This window comes from Mobula birostris, chromosome 5 (assembly GCF_030028105.1).
Source record: "Mobula birostris isolate sMobBir1 chromosome 5, sMobBir1.hap1, whole genome shotgun sequence".
In the NCBI taxonomy this organism is placed as follows: Eukaryota; Metazoa; Chordata; class Chondrichthyes; order Myliobatiformes; family Myliobatidae; genus Mobula; species Mobula birostris.
In genome coordinates this window covers 86932482-86952818 of record NC_092374.1, presented here as the reverse complement: position 1 = coordinate 86952818, position 20337 = coordinate 86932482, and the positions used below count along the sequence as shown (strand labels likewise).

At 44.9% G+C, this 20337-nt stretch overlaps 1 protein-coding gene across 5 annotated transcripts in view; it reads left to right on the top strand.

Annotated features, from left to right (window-relative positions):
• The window catches only part of LOC140197842 (vigilin-like), a 269622-nt gene that overhangs the window by 110598 nt on the left and 138687 nt on the right, over positions 1–20337 (top strand). For 3 of the 5 annotated variants that reach the window (XM_072258336.1, XM_072258334.1, XM_072258335.1), the window contains 3 exons: positions 13142–13223; positions 15310–15422; positions 18790–18938. In XM_072258336.1, the coding sequence (XP_072114437.1) occupies positions 15347–15422; positions 18790–18938 (225 nt within the window). In that variant the 5' untranslated portion in view covers positions 13142–13223; positions 15310–15346. Of the gene's footprint in view, positions 1–7266; positions 7342–13141; positions 13224–14753; positions 15048–15309; positions 15423–18789; positions 18939–20337 lie in introns of those variants that run through there. The other 2 variants (XM_072258337.1, XM_072258338.1) reach the window with 2 other exon arrangements.

The window sequence follows — 20337 nt, the reverse complement described above, 5'->3', positions numbered from 1 at the left end:
CGAGCATGCCTGCGGGCAACTTGCTCACTGCACCAATATAGCATGCTCACAACTTATTAACCCGAACCCATACACCTTTGGAAACTGGAGCACCCTGAAAAACCCATCCGCTCATGGGGAAAACATACAAACTTTTTACAGACAGCAGCAAGAATTGAACCCTGGTTGCTCGCGTTGTAAAGCTTTACTCTAACCGTTATGCTATCATACCAACTACCTCACAAGGTAAAAATAAACTTGCTTTGTGTGGTGGTATTTATTATCTCAGGGTATCAATGAGCACTTTAGAACATAGAAAAGTACAGCACAGTACAGGCCCTTCGGCCCACAATGTTGTGCCGATCCTCAAACCCTGCCTCTCATACAAGCCCCCACCTTAAATTCCTCCATATACCTGTCTAGTAGTCTCTTAAACTTTACTAGTGTATCTGCCTCCACCACTGGCTCAGGCAGTGCATTCCACGCACCAACCACTCTCGGAGTAAAAAACCTTCCTCTAATATCCCCCTTGAACTTCCCACCCCTTACCTTAAAGCCATGTCCTCTTGTATTGAACAGTGGTGCCCTGGGGAAGAGGCGCTGGCTATCCACTTTATCTATTCCTCTTATTATCTTGTACACCTCTATCATGTCTCCTCTCATCCTCTTTCTCTCCGAAGAGTAAAGCCCTAGCTCCCTTAATCTCTGATCATAATGCATACTCTCTAAACCAGGCAGCATCCTGGTAAATCTCCTCTGTACCCTTTCCAATGCTTCCACATCCTTCCTATAGTGAGGCGACCAGAATTGGACACAGTGTGGCCTAACCAGAGTTTTATAGAGCTGCATCATTGCATTGCGACTCTTAAACTCTATCCCTCGACTTATGAAAGCTAACACCCCATAAGCTTTCTTAACTACCCTATCCACCTGTGAGGCAACTTTCAGGGATCTGTGGACATGTACCCCCAGATCCCTCTGTTCCTCCACACTACAAAGTATCCCGCCATTTACTTTGTACTCTGCCTTGGAGTTTGTCCTTCCAAAGTGTACCACCTCACACTTCTCCAGGTTGAACTCCATCTGCCACTTCTCAGCCCACTTCTGCATCCTAACAATGTCTCTCTGCAATCTTTGACAATCCTCTACACTATCTACAACACCACCAACCTTTGTGTCATCTGCAAACTTGCCAACCCACCCGTCTACCCCCACATCCAGGTCGTTAATAAAAATCACGAAAAGTGGAGGTCCCAGAACAGATCCTTGTGGGACACCACTAGTCACAATCCTCCACTCTGTATGTATTCCCTCCATCACGACCCTTTGCCTTCTGCAGGCAAGCCAATTCTGAATTTACCTGGCCAAACTTCCCTGGATCCCATGCCTTCTGACTTTCTGAATAAGCCTACCGTATGGAACCTTGTCAAATGCCTTACTGAAATCCATATAGATCACATCCACTGCACTACCCTCATCTATATGCCTGGTCACCTCCTCAAAGAACTCTATCAGGCTTGTTAGACATGATCCGCCCTTCACAAAGCCATGCTGACTGTCCCTGATCAGACCATGATTCTCTAAATGCCCACAGATCCTATCTCTAAGAATCTTTTCCAACAGCTTTCCTACCACAGACTCAAGGCTCACTGGTCTATAATTACCCGGACTATCCCTACTACCTTTTTTGAACAAGGGGACAACATTTGCCTCCCTCCAATCCTCCGGTACCATTCCCGTGGACAACGAGGACATAAAGATCTTAGCCAGAGGCTCAGTAATCTCTTCCCTAGCCTTGTGGAGCAGCCTGGGGAATATTCCGTCAGGCCCCGGAGACTTATCTGTCCTAATGTATTTTAACAACTCCAACACCTCCTCTCCCTTGATGTCAACATGCTTCAGAACATCAATCTCACTCATATTGTCCTCACCATCATCAAGTTCCCTCTCATTGGTGGATACCGAAGAGAAGTATTCATTGAGGACCTCACTCACTTTCACAGCCTCCAGGCACATCTTCCCACCTTTATCTCTAATGGGTCCTACCTTCACTCCTGTCATCCTTTTTTTCTTCACATAATTGAAGAATGCCTTGGGGTATTCCTTTACCCTACTCGCCAAGGCCTTCTCATGCCCCCTTCTTGCTCTTCTCAGCCCCTTCTTAAGCTCCTTTCTTGCTACCCTATATTCCTCAATAGACCCATCTGATCCTTGCTTCCTAAACCTCATGTATGCTGCCTTCTTCCACCTGACTAGATTTTCCACCTCACTTGTCACCCATGGTCCCTTCACCCTACCATTCTTTATCTTCCTCACCAGGACAAATTTATCCCTAACATCCTTCAAGGGATCTCTAAACATCAACTACATGTCCATAGTACATTTCCCTGCAAAAACATCATCCCAATTCCCACCCGCAAGTTCCAGCCTTATAGCCTCATAATTTGCCCTTCACCAATTAAAAATGTTCCTGTCCTTTCTGATTCTATCCTTTTCCATGATAATGTTAAAGGCCAGGGAGCGGTGGTCACTGTCCCCCAGATGCTCACCCACTGAGAGATCTGTGACCTGACCCGGTTCGTTACCTAGTACTAGATCTAGTATGGCATTCCCCCTAGTCGGCCTGTCCACATACTGTGACAGGAATCCGACCTGGACACACTTAACAAACTCTGCCCCATCTAAACCCTTGGAACTAATCAGGTGCCAATCAATATTAGGGAAGTTAAAGTCACCCATGATAACAACCTTGTTATTTTTGCACCTTTCCAAAATCTGCCTCCCAATCTGCTCCTCTGTATTTCTGCTGCTACCAGGGGGCCTATAGAATACCCCCAATAGAGTAACTGCTCCCTTCCTGTTCCTGACTTCCACCCATACTGACTCAAAAGAGGATCCTGCTATGTTACCCATCTTTTATGTAGCTGAAATAGTATCCCTGACCAGTAATGCCACCCCTCCTCCCCTTTTTCCACCCTCTCTATCCCTTTTAAAGCACTGAAATCCAGGAATATTGAGAATCCATTCCTGCCCTGGTGCCAGCCAAGTCTCTGTAATGGCCACTACATCATAATTCCATGTATGTATCCAAGCTCTCAGTTCACCACCTTTGTTCCTGATGCTTCTTGCATTGAGGTACACACATTTCAGCCCTTCTACCTTACTGTCTTTACACCATTTATTCTGTTTCTCTTTCCTCAAAACCTCTCTATATGTCAGATCTGGCTTTATTCCATGCACCTTTTTCACTGCTCTGTTGCTCTGGGTCCCATCCCCCTTGCAAATTAGTTTAAACCCTCCCGAACCATGCCAGTGAACCTACCTGCAAGGATATTGCTCCCCCTCGAGTTCAGGTGCAACCCATCCAATCTGTACAGGTCCCACCTTCCCCAGAAGAGATCCCAATGGTCCAAAAATCTAAAACGCTGCTCCCTGCACCAACTCCTCAGCCACGCATGCAACTGCCATCTCCTCCAATTCTTACCATCAGTGTCACATAGCACTGGCAGCAATCCTGAGAACGCCACCCTTGAGGTCCTGTTGTTCAGCCTTCTGCCTAGTTCCCGAAACTCACACTTCAGGACCTCATCCTTCTTCCTGCTTATGTCATTGGTCCCAACATGTACCACGACTTCTGGTTGCTTTCCCTCTCGTACCAGGATGTTGTGCACCCTGTCAGAGACAACCCGGACCCTGGCACCCGGGACGCAACAAACCATGTGGGTGTCCTTCTCACATCCACAAAATCTCCTGTCTGCTCCCCTGACTATAGAGTCTCCAATGACGACAGCTCTCCTCTTCTCCGTCCCACGCTTCTGCACCACCAGATCAGACTCAATGCCGGAGGCTCACACCTGGTCGGTCATCCCCGCCAACAGTATCCAGGATGGTAAACTTATTATTCAGGGGAATGGCTACAGGGGTGCTCTCACCTACCTGTCTGCTTACCTTCGCTTTTCCCCCTCTGACTGTCACCCAACGACCTGCTTCCGACAGCCCAGGTGTGACTACCTCCCTGTAGCTCTCATCTATGACTGCCTCATTCTCCCTTACGAGTCGAAGTTCATCCAGGTGCTGCTCCAGATTCCTTACACGGTCTCCCAGATCGCCCAGCCGTATGCACTTCTGGCAGATGTGATTCTGTGGGAGAGGGGCGTTCCCGCAAGACTACCACATCTCACATGAGAGGCACATCACCATCTCAGGAGACATTGTAAAGGCTAACTGCGAGTAAGCTTGTCCTCTGCCTCTTCTCGTCGAAGCCTCTCGAGTCAAAGCCTCAAAGCTCCACTCCTTCACTGGCCCACTCACTCACTGGCTGCTTCGCTTGAGCTATCCCTCTATTTATCTGTTTGAGCTTTTCAAAATGCTTGGTCACCTGACCTCAATTGCCCAATCAGCTGCTTTCTGCTGAGTCTGAGGTATTCAAATCTTGATTGCCTAATCAACGGCTTTCTGCTGATCTATTCAAATCTGGATTGACTTGACTGCACAGACCAACCTCCAAAACTGCCAGAATCTTTCAAGTCAAAGCCTCAAAGCTCCACTCCTTCACTGGGCCACTCACTCACTGGCCACTTTCCACAGGCCGCTTCGCTTGAGCTATCCCTCTATTTATCTGTTTGAGATTTTCAAAATGCTTGGTCACCTGACCTCGATTGCCCAATCAGCTGCTTTCTGCTGAGTCTGAGCTATTCAAATCTTGATTGACTTGATTGCACAGACCAACTACCAGAATCTCTCAAGTCAAAGCCTCAAAGCTCCACTCCTTCACTGGCCCACTCACTCACTGGCCGCTTTCCACAGGAAATTACTTTGATGGCCTTCAAGTAATCTTACACTGTAGATTCCAGTACAGAGCAATGGAATACCCACCACATAATCATTTTTATACTTTATAAATGTTCAGATATAATTATTGCCTTTGTACACCTGGGGAACAAAATTATAAATTGGTTTATTATTTTTTTTAAGATTATTGTCACATGTACTGAGCTAAAGCCCCTGAGAAGGAGTGAAAAACTTTGTTCTGCATGTCTTTCAGACTGTTCATTCCATCACATCAGTACATTGAGGTAGTGTCAATAATACAATGCTTAATACATTATTGTTAAAAAGTCTCATGCACAAATGTGTATATACAGCTAGGGTGCCTAAGACTTTTTCACAATACCATAGTAATTTTGAATAATGCACTGTACTGCTGCCGCAAAAAAAAAACAAACAAATTTCGTGGCATATGAAAGTGTTGATAAACCTGATTCTGATATAAGAGTGGGAAGGGGGCAGGGAGAGGGGAATCATGGTTGGGAAAAGGGGAAGGGAGAAAGGAGGGAGCGGGAAACACTAGAGAGACATTCTGTAATGATCAGAAACCAATTGTTTGAAGTAAAATTACCTTGCTTGGTGTTTCAGGGCTGGGTCTGTCTCTGTGTGTGTGTGTGTGTGTGTGTGTGTGTGTGTGTGTCTGTCTGTCTCTCTCTATATATATATATATATATTTGTATATGTATATACACACACACAGACACACACACACACATCACAGTATAAGTGTGTGTGTATATTTCTATATCTGAGACTTTTGCATAGTACTGTATAAGAACATAAGAATTAGGAGCAGGAGTCGGCCCCATGGCTCGTTGAGCCTGCTCTGCCATTCAATAACATCGTGGCTGATCTAACCACGGACTCATCTCCATCTACCTGCCTTTTCCCATAACCCTTAATTCCCCTACTATGCAAAAATCTATTCAAACTTGTCTTAAAGACATTTACTCATTCGGCAGAGAATTCCACAGATTCATCACTCTTTGGGAAAAGCAGTTTCTCCTCAAGTCGGTCCCAAATTAACTTCCCCAAATCTTGAGGCTAATGTTTTGGTGACAGAAAGTGCAGTGTAAGCAGGCAATAAGGTGCAAGCCTATGTTGATGTAGATTGTGAAGTCAAGAGTCCATCTTATACAAGGTGTCTGTTCAATTGTCTTATAACAGCGGGATAGAAGCTCTCTTTGAGTCTAATAGTACATGCTTTTTGGCCTTTGTATCTTCTCTCCGATGGGAGAAGAGAGAATGTCTGGGGAGGGTGGGGCCTTAGATAAAGCTGTCTGCTGTATTTGATATTTTGCAACAGTTGGCTAGGAGATGGTCTAACATGTCTCTTGATAGTATCGCTGATTCTCTGTACTGTTAGTTTGAATTTTTAACGCTTAAGTTTTTGCAGTCAGGGTTGACCTACAGCCTCTAACTCAGAGCAGTTTTGGGCCTCTTATCTGCAAAAGAATGTGCTGGCGCTGGAGAGGGTCCAGAGAAAGTTCATGAGAATGGTCCCAGAAATGAAAGGGTTAATTTACGAGGAGTACTTGATGGTTCTAGGCCTGTACTCAGGGGTGTTTAGAAGAATGAGCTGTGGGAGAGAAGCTCATTGAAACTTATCGAATACTGAAAGGCCTAGATAGAATGGGCGTGGAGAAGATGTCTCCTAAGTGAAAGAGACCAGGACCAGAGGGCACAGCCTCAGAGTTGAAGGACATCCCTTTAGAACAGAGATGAGGAGGAATTTCCTTAGCCAGAGGGTGGTGAATCTGTGGATGACTGTGGAAGCCAAGTCATTGGGTGTATTTAAAGCAGTCATTGATAGGTTCTTGATTAGTAAGGGTGTCAAAGGTTACAGGGAGAAGGCAGGAGAATAGGGTTGAGAGGGAAAATAAATCATCAATGACTGAATAGCAGAGCAGACTTGATGGCCCGAATGGTCTACATCAGCGGTTCCCAACCCTTTGCGCACCGCGGACTGGTTTAATATTAATGATATTCTTGCGGACCGGCCGCAGTGGGGAGGGGAGGTGTTCAAGTTCAACAGTGCCCGACAGGGAATGAGGAAAGGTGCAGCTGACTCATATCATTTCATATTGCCAAATCATGTCGTTTTCGTGCGGCCGGATAGCACATGCTTGCGGCCCGGTGGTTGGGGACCACTGGTCTAAATCTTCTCCTATGTCTTGTCTTTAAGGCAGATGCTGTCTATTGTGACTATAATGAATTGATTGTCTGTATTCATACATGTGTATTTGTGAATAGGAAGGTGGATTTGGCCAATGTTATATAAAACTGTGGAACAAATAATATTGGTATCACATACTCCTGAAGCCCCCTGGTTTGAAAGCTTCCTCATTCATCCATTACTGTGTTTGTCATTTTCCCTATGTTTGCCCAGTCTTTCTCAGTTGAAGTCACAGAGACACAGGCAAATAGAAGGATGTAACAATGACTCTCCCCTTGTCATAGGTGACCTCACAAGTGTATGAACTCTTCGGAAGAGACTTACTTGATGAATACTTTGGGTGACTGAGACAATTCATGGTTAGTACATTTGCGTGGTGCTGATTTTGTCCTCCTCACTCTTGACACTGGGAATGAGTTTGTTTCCTACTGGTATTGTCGGCTTTGTCAAAGAGCCCCTTCTCCGTTAACCAGCTTCAGGTAATGTGAATGTACCATTGGTGCAAAGGTGAGGTGAGGCTACCCTAACCTGTGTCAGTGCCTACTCAAGCCTTGGAGCAGATATCGGAGGGGACACGAAGGCAGATTTCACCCCTCACCTCCTCACTCTCAAGACCAGATGTTCTGCTCTGTTGTAGAAAGAACCAGTTTAGCATTAGATACCAGTTCTGACCAGGGACAGAAGGGGGAAGGCTGTGGGTTCAAGACCCATTTCAGAGTCTTATGTCCAAGTAAATTGGTTTATTACTTGAGATACAGTGAAAAGCTCTTGTTTGCATGTCATCCACATAGAACGTTGTGTACATGAGTACATCGAGGTACACAATGTACGGGACATAGGGTTACTGTTACTGCGAAAGTGTGGTGCAGGCAGACACGCAAAGTGCAAGGGCCACAGTGAGGTGGATTGAGAGATCAAGTATTCATCTTTATCCTATGTCTGTTTGACAGTCTTTTTTAGCAGCAGAATGAAACTGCTCTTGGGCCTGGTGGTATCCATTCTCAAGTGATTGAAAAGGTCAGGGTGTCAGGGCTGGAGGTGGTTCAGCACTACTTGTCTTGGTGCTGACCTGAGGATGTGGCTTGCAACTAATGGGCCCCTGAATCGGCTGCTGGCTTCGTGTCTGTGGACTCACTTTTGTGAACTTCGGTTCTAAACGCTCTTTGCTTTCTTTTATTGTTTGCACTATTTTTTTCTCTGCACATTGGCTGTTTGACAGTATTTTGCTTTAATTGTTTCTGTTGGGTTTCTTTATTTTATTTGTTTATTTATTTATTTATCTATCTAGCGACATGCAGTGTGGAATAGGCCCTTCCGGCCCTTCGAGCTGCACCATCCAGCAATCCCCTAAATTAATCCTAGCCTAATCATGGGACAATTTACAATGGCCAATTAACCAACCCAACCGGTACATCTTTGGACTGTGGGAAGAAACTGGAGTACCTGGAGGAAACCCACGCGGTCAAGGGGAGGACGTACAAACTCCTTACAGGCAGCGGCGGGAATTGAACCTGGGTAGCTGGTACTGTAAAGCGTTATGCTAACCACTGCACTACTGTGCTGGCCACGGTTTTGTGGCTGCCTGCAAGTAGATGAATCTGAAGGTTGTATATAGTATGCATAATGATAATAAATGTACTTTCAACTTTGAGTTTCTCCCCGATTTGGGGGGTGGAGGGAAGAAGAGAGAATGACCATGATTATGTTGACTACTTTCTCAGAGCAGCGAGCTTCCGTTTAACATGTTGGCTGGTTTTTATGATATGCCGAGCTGCGTCCATAGCTATCTGCGATTTCTTGCTGCATCTGGAAAAGATGGCTTCTGGATGTCTTCTATGGTTGTGTGAATACTTGCTTACTGCCTGTTACACCACTGGCATTCAGGGCAGCAATGAAGGTCCTCCATCTCTGGTGGTGTTCAGGGCTTCCTTCATCGTGTCAGTAGCTTTTTCTTAGTTTTCACTACTGTCAGTCACACAGGTTCCAAGTACAGACTCAGGAATACCATCGCACTCAGATGTAGAAATATTCTTCATTGCTGTTTCTGTAACAGTTTTGTTTTGCCTGTCAGGTTTGTTAGCCCTGAGCTGAATCCCTGAACCAGAAGGACCGGTGGATCACTCTTAGTCTGGCTTCTACCCTTTGAACAGTTTGGCATGGGTGATCCTCCAAGAGCCAAAGCTTAAAGTCCTGACTCCAGCCAACATAGCTGTCTGGGTCATTGAGGCACGCAAGCCTCCAAACCCTACGGCAAAGTTGTGGTCCTCTTGGAGGGGTTGTGTGGAAGCTGGGGGTGCAATTGAGCTTTTCATCAAGATGTGAATGATAGGCAAGATTTTTAAGAGTGAAAGGACTAGGGCTGGTAGATGGTTTGAGCTAGGTATGAGATATAGTTTGTTGAGTGTAACAGAAATTTGAATACTTCACAATAGGGTTGGTATCACCAAAAGAGCAGTATTGGATTTACTTATGGTAACATTATATGCTCGTTACACAAGTAGAAGGGTTTATTAATAAGATGAGATAGAAAATTGGAATTGGTTTATTATTGTCACATGTACTAAGACACAGTCAGAAGCTTGTCTTGCATATTGTTCACAAGTCATATAGAAGTACAGCACAGAAGCAGGCCCTTTGGCCCATCTAATCCATGCCAAAACCATTCACACTTCCTACTGTCATTGATCTGCACCTGGACCATCCATGTACCTATTCAAACTTCTCTTAAACATTGAAATTGAGCTCGCATGCACCATTTACACTGGCAATTCGTTCCACACACTCATGTTCTGAGTGAAGAAGTTTCCCCACATATCCCTGTTAAACTTTTTACTTTTTACTGTTAACCCATGACCTCTGGTTGTAGTCCCACCCAACCTCAGTGGGAACAGCATGTTTGCATTTACCCTATCTATACCTCTCATAATTTTGTATACTTGTAACAAATCTCCTCTCAATCTTCTATGTTCTAAGGAATAAAGTTCTAACCTATTCAGTCTTCCTTTATAACTCAGGTCCTTCACATCCAGCAACATCCTTGTCAATTTTCTCTGCACACTTTCAACCTTATTCATATCTTATTTATAGCTCAGATCATTATATAGTGCATTGAGGTGGAACAAGGTAAAACAATAACAGAATAAACTGTAACAGCTACAGAGAAAGTACAGTGCAGGTAAACAATAGGGTGCAAGATCATAACAAGATAGATTGTAAGGTCAAGGTTTAATTGTCTTCTGTAACATTGGGGTAGATGCTGTCCTTAAGCCTGGTGATACATGTTTTCAGGCTTTTATGTCCTCTGCCTAGTGGAAGAGGGGAGGAGGGAGAATGTCGGGGTGGGTGGGGTTTTTAATTATCCTGGCTGCTTCACAGAAGCAGCGAACTGTAGACAGGGTCCATACAGGGGAGGCTGGTTCCTGTGATGTGCTAAGCTGTGTCCATAACTTTCTGCTGTTTCTTGCAATTGTGTGCAGAGCAGTTACCATACCAAGCTGTTATACATCCAGTAAAAATGTTTAAGTGGCCATGGGGACATGCTAACTTTCTTTAGGCTCCTGAGGAAGTAGAGAGATCACCTCTGCACGGTTGGGTCAGGACCAGTTATTGGGGATATTCACGCCTTAGATCTGAAACTCTTAAACCTCAAGACTGCAAATGTAGACAGGAGCATATGCACCCTTCCTGAAATTAATGACCAGGCCTTTCGTTTTGTGGACATTCACAATCAGAATCAGCTTTAATTTATCCGCACGTCATGGAATTTGTTGTCTTGATGACAGCAGTACATTGAATATTCAGTAAATATGAAATTACAGTAAGTATATAAATACATTGAATAGTTAAATTAAATAAGTAGTGCAAAAATAGAAATAAGTCGTAAGGTAGTGTACATGGGTTCAATGTTCATTCAGAAATTGGATGGCAGAGGGGAAGAAGTTGTTCCTGAATTGTTGAGTGTGTGTCTTCAGGCTTCTGTACCTCCTTCCTGATGGTAACAATGAGAACAAGTATGACCTGGGTGATGGGGGTCCTTAATGATGGATGCTTCCTTTTTGAGACACTGCTCCTTAAAGATGTCCTGGGTACTACGGAGACTAATGTGCTTGATGGATCTAGGTTTACAACTCCCTGCAGCTTACTTTGATCCTGTGCAGTGTCTCTCCCCTCCCCACCCACATACCACACGGTAATGCAGACAGTTAGAGTGCTCTCCATGGTACATCTGCAGAAATTTACGAGTTTTTTGGTGACATACCAAATCTCCTCATGGAGGGAAAGGTTGTTGTCAATACAACGTTACTACGCCCTCTAATTCCTTCCTGTACTCCAATTCTTCATTATTTGAAAGGTAGTCCACTACAGTGGTGTGATCTGCAAACTCGTAGATCGCTGGAGCAGAATTTGGCCGTGCAGTCGTGAATGTGTGGGGAGTAGAGCCAGGGGCTGAGGATACAATCTGGTGGAACACCAGTGTTTAGAATAATTGTGGCAGGGGGTTACTGCCTATCCTTTACTGACTGCGTATTGTTTGTCAGGAAGTCGAAGATCCAGTTGCAGAGGGAGGTGTTGACTCCCAGGGTCTGCAGTTCAGTGGTGAGTTTGTTTGGAGCTAAGGTACTTAAGGCAGAGCTGTAGTCATGAAACATCAGCTGAGGAGGAGGCTCATTTAGAGCATTATATCACTATCGTGAATGAGTCTTGGCATATGCCTTATGGCAGGTTACCTAGCAAATGCTCAAAAATCATCCTGAGATAACCAAAGGTGGGTCAATTCAGCCATACCTATTTATTCAAACTCACAGAGCAATCCCTTTCCCCGATAATTTTCCCTGTTCCCTATACTCCCCATGTTCTCATCAACTCTCCCCAGATGCTAACATACATCTACACATCAGGGGCACTTCCCAGCGGCCTACTGATGCACATGGCTTTCAATGTGGGTTCAAAAATGGATCAGGTGGTTCAATTTAATATCAGAGAATGTATACCATATACAACCTGAAATTCTTAACTCTTCACAGGCATCCACAAAACAGAAACCCCAAAGAATGAATGATAGAAATATCAGACCCCCAAAGCCTCCCATTCCCCCACTTACACTAGCAGAAGCACTGCCCCCCCTCCAAACTCCTGACATGCAACCTTGGAGGCTGAGATTGCTGGAGTGATAAGCAGCTTCTCAAGTAGCTGTCATGATGCTAATATGATATACCATAGTTGGTTCTGAGTTGTAGCTTTGTATTAGTATTGTTTGTTGGTGATGTGCTGCGTTGTATGACATGGGTGATCATGGTCTTTCCATGACCATGATTGTTCTTGGCAAATTTTTCTACGGCAGTGGTTTGCCATTGCCTTCTTCTGGGCAGTGTCTTTACAAGACGGGTGATCCCAGCCGTTATCAGTACTCTTCAGAGATTGTCCTCTTGGCGTCAGTGGATGCATAGCCAGGACTTGTGATATGCACCGGCTGCTCATACGACCATCCACCACCTGCTCTCATGGCTTCACGTGACTCTGATCAGGGTGGGGGGAGGGCTAAGCAGGTGCTACACCTTGCCCAAGGGTGACCTGCGGGATAGCGGAGGGAAGGAATGCCTTACACCTCCTTACACCCCACCACCTGATGTATTAGTATAGGGACATTAAAAGAAATGGGACTGTGGAGGGTAAATGGGTTTTGGGGGCGCCATGATCTAGTTGAAGGGTTGATGTTCTCCTGAGAAGCAGAATGTCATTCTCAGCTATAATCTGTGATGTTCTGCACTGAAATCCACAGCAAATGATCACAGGCTCACTTTGCTCTTAGACATTTGTAGGGCCAGTAAATCAAATGGTACCAGGAGGTAGAGGAAATTCAGAAACCAAGTTGCCATTAGTAACCTGCATAGAAGCTTCAGCTGCTGACTACTGCCTGCTCTTGTAAAATATTGGCTGGACAATTTAATAGCGATGTAATGCAAAACCTTCCTTGAGAACAGAACACAGTTGCTTACCACATTGAAGGCAATACGTAAAGTGCACATTTTATTGGGGAGGGAACTGCCTGACTTCTTTTTTCCCCTCTGATATCTGCCAGAAGTGTTTAATATGTCCACACAGCTGTGTTATGAGCGAGAAAGAGTTGTACTGACACCCTTTTATTTTTGCTACCTGCAGGACCAAAGACATAGAGTCACACTGAAGCAACACCGGTAGCCTTGTTCAGGACGGACGTATCTGGCTTTAGACCATTTTGCAGGTAAGTTTAGTGTGGTTGATTGAGTGAGTCAGAACAAAAATAATTGGGAAGGTGAACTGGTGACAGAAAGAAGGACCTGGTGACTTCACCAAACTCAGTTTGTCCTAAAGAGCATGGCAGCAACTTGTAATGTAGGAAGTGCGCAGTTAATAGCTACATAACCCTAATGTATCCCCTAACTTTAAATGCACCCCCTCGCCTCAAACATGTCCCCCCTCCAGCCACCCACACTGCTAGCCCCAAACACTGCCCCAATCCTAAACCCACCTCCTAATCCTAAACAAATCCCCTAACACTAAGCAACACCCCATAGCCCCAAGCAATACTCAATTAACCCTACTTACCCCCACTGAACACCCCCTAACAACACCCCTCTCACTTCTACTGCATGTACATTCCTACGCATATAATTCTAAGTAAATCTCCAACCTCAAACCTCCTGACCATTCCCCCCCCCCCACCATGCACACATGAAATTTGGCAATACCTAGCACCCCTCTATCACAGTTGATAAGATCTTCTTCATCGTCATTACGTGCTGTGTCATATGACGTATTCGGGCAGGTGGGGCTCGTCAGCCTTGGACAGCAGCCTGCCTGAGAGAAGGAAAACTCTGGTTTTAAACCTCCACTGCCTTGCGGCCATACCAACCCAAGGGAAAGGCTTTGGGAGTAAACCCTGAGGAAGAAGTCCAGAGCCAGGGCCCCTAAGGCAGTTTGATGTTATTTACAACTTCACTCTGGCAACCTCTACGATGACACTGGTGCCAAACTGTATCGGCGCTTGCCATCCCTTGGACTACATCAGTGACGAGGAGAGGGGGATCCCGCTGCATGGGCAGCAGCCGGTTCTTCAAATCTTCCCGCCCAGGCTTGCGCCCTGGAGAGAACACAGTCCACCAGAGGCACAAACCCATGATCTCCTGGGATCGGTGGCTGCCTACTACATACGACATGGGCGATTGTGGTCTTCTTTCTCTTTCCTTTCCAGTCCTGATTTAGAGTTTCAACATGCAATGTTAACTGTTTATTCCCCTCCACAGATGCTGCCTAACCTGCATCTGTATGCGTTTCTCTGGATTTCCAACATCTGTAGAATTGATACTGCCTGTGGAGTCATACAACATGGAAACAGGCCCTTTGGCCCATCTGATCCATGCCAACCAGGAAACCCATCTAAGCTAGTCCCATTCGGTCTGTATCCCTCTAAATCATGGGTACCCAATCATTTTAATACCATGGACCTGTACCATTAAGCAAGGGGTCTGTGGACCCTAGGTTGAGAACCCCTGCTGTAAACGGTTCCTATCCTTGTACCTGTCCAAGTGTCTTTAAACATACACAAAATGTTGATATTTCAGACTGAGACTATTCATCAGGACTGGAAAGGAAGGGGGAAGAAACTGGAATAAGGAGGTGGGGGGGAGGGGAAGGAGTATGAGTTAGAAGGTGAAAAGTGAAGCCAGGTGATGGGGGCGGTGAAGGTCGGTTGCTGGGGGAGGGAGATGAAGTGAGAAGCTTGTTATTTTATTTATAGAGACACAGCATGGAATTGGGCATTCCAGCCCTCCGAGCCGCATTGCCCAGCAACCCCCCCCCCCCCCATTTAATCCCAGCCTAATTACGGGATAATTTACAATGACCAATTAACCTACCAACCGGTACATATTTGGACTGTGGGAGGAAATTGGAGCATCGAAAAGAAACCCACACAATCACAGGGAGGACATACAAATTCCTACAGACAGTGGCGGGATAGGTGGAAAAGTAACAGAGCTGAAGAAGGAGGAATCTGATGGAGAGGAAAGAGGACCACGGGAGAAAGGTAAGGAAGACGAGTGTCACAAAATGTTATTAATGTAGCCTTTTCAACCACTTCCTCTGGCAGCTCGTTCCATTTACAGACCATCCTCCGAATGAAGAAGTTCCCCCGGTTCCTATTAAAAATTTCCCCTGTCATCTTAAACCATTGCAGTGTAATTTATGATTCCCCAACCATGAGAAAATAATTGTTTCTTAATTCTGTTTCCATCGGTGAGATACTGCTGGGCCTGTGCTCACGCCATGGTCTTTAATTGCCATTTCAGTGGAATATCGGAATCTGTCAAATCTGGGTTTGGAACCATGAGCTCAGTCGCTGTGCTTACACCAGAAAGCTTTGCTGAGCATCGTAGTGGATTGGGAGACCAGGAGACCAGAGGTAAGTGGCTAGGATTCCTTAGAAAGAAAGTGAGCAACATTGGTACTTGAGGTGACATGTCTTGATGAGCACCATCCTCATTCTCATCCCCAGTGCTTCCAAGTGAAAGGGAGGTTGAAGATCTTGTGGATCTTCCACTGCTGAAGCACGCTTAAAGGCTTTAAGTGACAAATACATTCATGATGAAGCATCATTTATGTATTGTTGGGAGCTCCAGGTGTGAGCTAGTGACTGGATTCAGAACCAGAGTTGGGTTTAATATCACTGACATATGTCATATCAGCCCAGAGCCTCCTCTTGTGCAATGATGAGGCTACCCCCAGGGTGGAGGAGCAGAACCTTATATTCCATCTGGGTAGCCTCCAACCTGATGGCATGAATATTGATTTCTCCTGCCGGTTTAAAAAAACAATCCCTCCTCCTCCCCTCTTCTTCTATTCCCCACTCTGGTCTCTTACTTCTTTCACCTGCCTATCATTTCCCCATGGGTCCCCTCCTCCTTCCCTTTCTCCGATGGTCCACTCTCCTTCAATCAGATTCCTTCCTCACCAGCCCTTGATCTTTCCCACCCACCTGGCTTCACCTATCACCTTCCCCCTTTTCCTCTTTCCCCTACCCCCACCTTTTATTCTGGTTCTTCTCCCTTCATTTCCAGTCCTGAAGAAGAATCTCGGCCTGAAACGTCGACTGTTTACTCATTTCCATAGAAGTTGCCTGACCTGCTGAGTTCCTCCAGCATTTTTTGTGTGTTGTCATGAAGTTAGATTAGATGAGATTATGAGGACACTCAGTCCTCGTTTATTGTCATTTAGAAATGCATGCATTAAAAAATGATACAATGTTCCTCCAGAATGATATCACAAGAAACACAGGACAAACCAAGACTAAAACTGACAAAACAACATAATTATAACATATAGTTACAACAGTGCAAAACAATACTGTAATTTGCTAAAGAGCAGAGCATGGGCACGGTAAAAAAAAGTCTCTAAGTCCCAATAGCCGCATTATCTCATGCAGACGGTAGAAGGGAGAAACTCTCCCTGCCATGAATCTCCAAGCACCGCAAACTTGCCGATGCAGCACCATTGGAAGCACCCGACCGCAGCGGACTCTGAGTCCATCCGAAAACTTTGAGCCTCCGACCAGCCCTCTGACACCGAGCACTGAGCACCATCCTCTGCCGAGCGCTGTGACCCTGCCCCGGCTGCCGAGCAACAAGCAAAGCTGAGGACTCAGGGCCTTCCCCTCTGGAGATTTGTTGTTTTGCAGAAGCAGTACAGTACAATACATAAAATATACTATATATTATAATAAGAAATACATAAATATACATACACCTGTCTATTTATACTCATTTATCTATATATATCAAAATAAGTAGTAACAAAATAATAAGTAATAAGAGAGCAAAAATAATGAGCTAGTGTTCATGGGTTGGTTCATGGACTGTTCAGAAATCTGATGGCGGGGAGGAAGTAACTTCCTAAAACTTTGAGAGTGGATCTTCAGCCTCCTGTACCTCATCCCTGATGGTAGCGATGAGAAGAGAGCATGTTCTGGGTGATGGGGCCCTGAAATCCAAAGCATTGAGCTTCAGAGTTGTGTGGGATAGGCTTTACAGACCTGTGGATCTTTGGGATGTCCTGAAGTACCTTTGAAGCCTGCTAAGTAATTCTAACGTGTGGTCTGCAGTATTAGAAGCAATGCAGTTGTTTATTTGTGCATAGAAAGCCCCATGGAAAACTATGTATTGATGAATTTTCAAGTGAAGTTAGTTGACAGATTGTACGAGGTGGCATGTGATGGGGGAGGGATGAAGTGAAAAGCTGGGATGATGATTGGTGAAAGAGATAAAGGACTGGAAAAGGGGGAATCTGATTTTCCATTCCCCATTCTTTTTTCCCTGTCTCACCTTATCTCCTTACCTGCCTATCACCTCCCTCTGGTGCTCCTCCCACTTTCGTGCTCTTTAGTCCTCTCCTATCAGATCCCCCTTCTCCAGCCTTTTTATCTCTTTCACCAATTAACCTCCCAGCTCTTTACTTTCACTCCTCCCCCTCCCAAGTTTACCTATCACCTACCACCTTGTACTTCTTCCTCCCCTCCCCACACCTTCTTACACTGACTTCTGTCTTCCTTTCCAGTCCTGATTAAGGGTAATGGCCGGAAACATCGACTGTTTAGTCTTTTCCGTAGATGTTGTCTGGATTGATAAGTTCCTCCAACATTTTGTGTGTGTTGCTTTATATCCATAACCTTCTGACAGGTGAATCCTGGCGGCATAGCCCAGGACTCCATCTCTTTAGAGTTCCTATAAGTGATGGCTAATAAATACCAGCTCATAGGTCCTGATCCCACTGTAATGTGTATGGATCAGAGCACACCAAAATCTGCACTGACTGTACTGTTTCTGTACAATCACCTTTTAAGTTGGAATTCACATCAGTCATGTCAAATATGCAGTGGAGTAGCATCTGTGTGTGTCGCTCCGTTCTCGAAGCTTAATTCCAGAAGAACCACTTTACCTCTGGAGTGAAGGAGATATGGTGAGAATGTGGGCAGTCCTGGAGTGCTCTTATACCTGTCCTTGGGAAGATTTGCTGGTGTAGAACATAGAACATACAGCACAGGAACAGGCCAATCAGCCCACAATGCTGTGTCGAACCAATTAAATGAGTAATCAAATGGCCAACTAAACCAATCCCTTCTGCCTACACAATGTCCATATTCTTTGATTGTCCTGTGCCTATCTAAACATTTCTTAGAAGTCCCTAATGTATCTGCCTCTTCCACCACCCCAGGCAGCACATTCCAGGAACCCACAACTCTCTGTGTTTAAAAAAAATCTCGCCCCTCACATTCTCTTTGAACTTGCCCCCTCTCACTTTAAATGCATGACCTCTAGTATAAGACATTTCAACCCTGGGAAAAAGATTACTGTCTGTCTACTCTACCTATGCTTTTTATAATCTTAAAAACCTCTAATATATCTTCCCTCAGCTTCTGCCTCTCCAGAGGTAAGAATTCATGTTTGTCCAGATTCTCATGATAGCACATGCCCTCTAAACCAGGCAGCATTTTGAAAAACCTCTCCTGCACTCTCTCCAAAGCCTCAACAAGCTGTGTTGCATACTTCCAATGCTTAACTCAAGTTGGGTCTTTGTGAGAAGAGTGTGGAATATTGAGGCTGCAAATACCAAGTGTGAATGAAGGAGGAGTTTTAAATTCACACTCACACAATGGAGGGTGGGGAGGGAGCAGCAAAGCACTTTAAATAGAATGGTCCCCATGCCCTTTCCTTTTAAGTGCGGTGCCTATCTGTGCTGCTCATGCCTGTTGATGGTTGTCACCTGTCTGTTTGCAGGTGGAGTGCCAGAGGACGAAGCTTATATCCCGACATATCTGGAAGCTTTCCCTCCCCTCCCTGAGAAGGGAGCACCAGGGGATAAGTCCGGTGAGCCAGTTGGAGCATGGAGCAAAATCCGACCAATCAAGTCCTCGGTAATTACACAGGTATGCAACAGGTTTGGAATTTTTTTCCTTAAAGAAGGCCTCTGCACTCGAGCAATCTCTGTCTTTCTCACTCTCAATGGTGAGAGAGAGTCTGCTGTTTTTTGGGTCAAGGAACGCAAACAAGTGATGTGGCAGATTGTCACATTGAAACAGTGAGCTGTTAGCCTCCCCTCTCACTGCAGCAGCAGCAATATCTCTCCCTCCCTCCAGAGTGAGAGAGAGAGCCTATTGAGATGTTGAACTGCTGGGATAGACAGTGATTTTTGATGGACTCTAGATCTGTTACTTACATGGTGGGTGGTTGGGGCTGGTGCTTTTGCAGGAACAACTGTGGGGAGGGGGTTAGGGTTGATGGTTTTGCTGCTTCCCATGGGAGGGGGGAATGAGAGCTTTGGGGTTCTAACCTTTTTCTGTCATTCATTCTTTGGGTTTTTTTTGGTCTTTTTTTTGTGGATATCTGTGAAGAGTAAGGAATCTAGGTTGTATACTGTATAATTCTCTGATATTAAGTTGAATCATGAACTATTGTAGAAAACTTTTGATTTAAGGACTTTGCAAATATGCTTCATGGCCCAGCTTCTGTAAAGTATAAAACATAACTAAAAAATTGCACACAGCAATCTCACACACAGTTAATGACTATACTGCCTGTCCCTGTTGCTAATGACTTAAGGATAAGCATTGACCAAGACACCATGGATTCATGGAGATTTTACACAAAAGTCTAAGTAAATTTTTGATCAAAGTTCATACACTTAATACCCACTTTATTAGGTACACAATAATGTAAATATCTAATCAGCCAATCGCAGGACAACAACTCAATTCATAAAAACATGCAGACGTGGTGAAGAGCTTCAACTGTTGTTCAGACCAAACATCAGAATGGAGAAGACATGTGATCTAAGTGACTGTGATCATGGAACGATTGTTGGTGCCGGACGGGGTGGTTTGACTGTCTCAGAAACTGCTGATCTCCTGGGATTTTCACACAACAGTCTCTAGAGTTTACAGAGAATGGAGTGAAAAACAAAAGACATCAAGTGAACGACAGTTCCGTCGGAAAAATTGCCTTGTTAATGAAAGTGGTCAGAGGAGAATGACAGGACTGGTTCAATCTGACAGGAAGGCAACAGTAACTTAAGCATCCACACGTTACAACAGTGGTGTGCAAAAGAGCATCTCTGAACGTGTATCACGTCGAACCTTGCAGTGGATGGTTGACAACGGCAGAAGATCACACCGGGTTCCACTCCTGTACCTAATAAAATGGCTAATGAGTGTATGTCATTATATGTTACCTTGAAGTTAATGTCCTTCCACACATTTGCAGGATATAAAGAAATGCAATGGAATTTATGAAAAACTAGATGTAAATAAAGACTGACAAACAACCAAT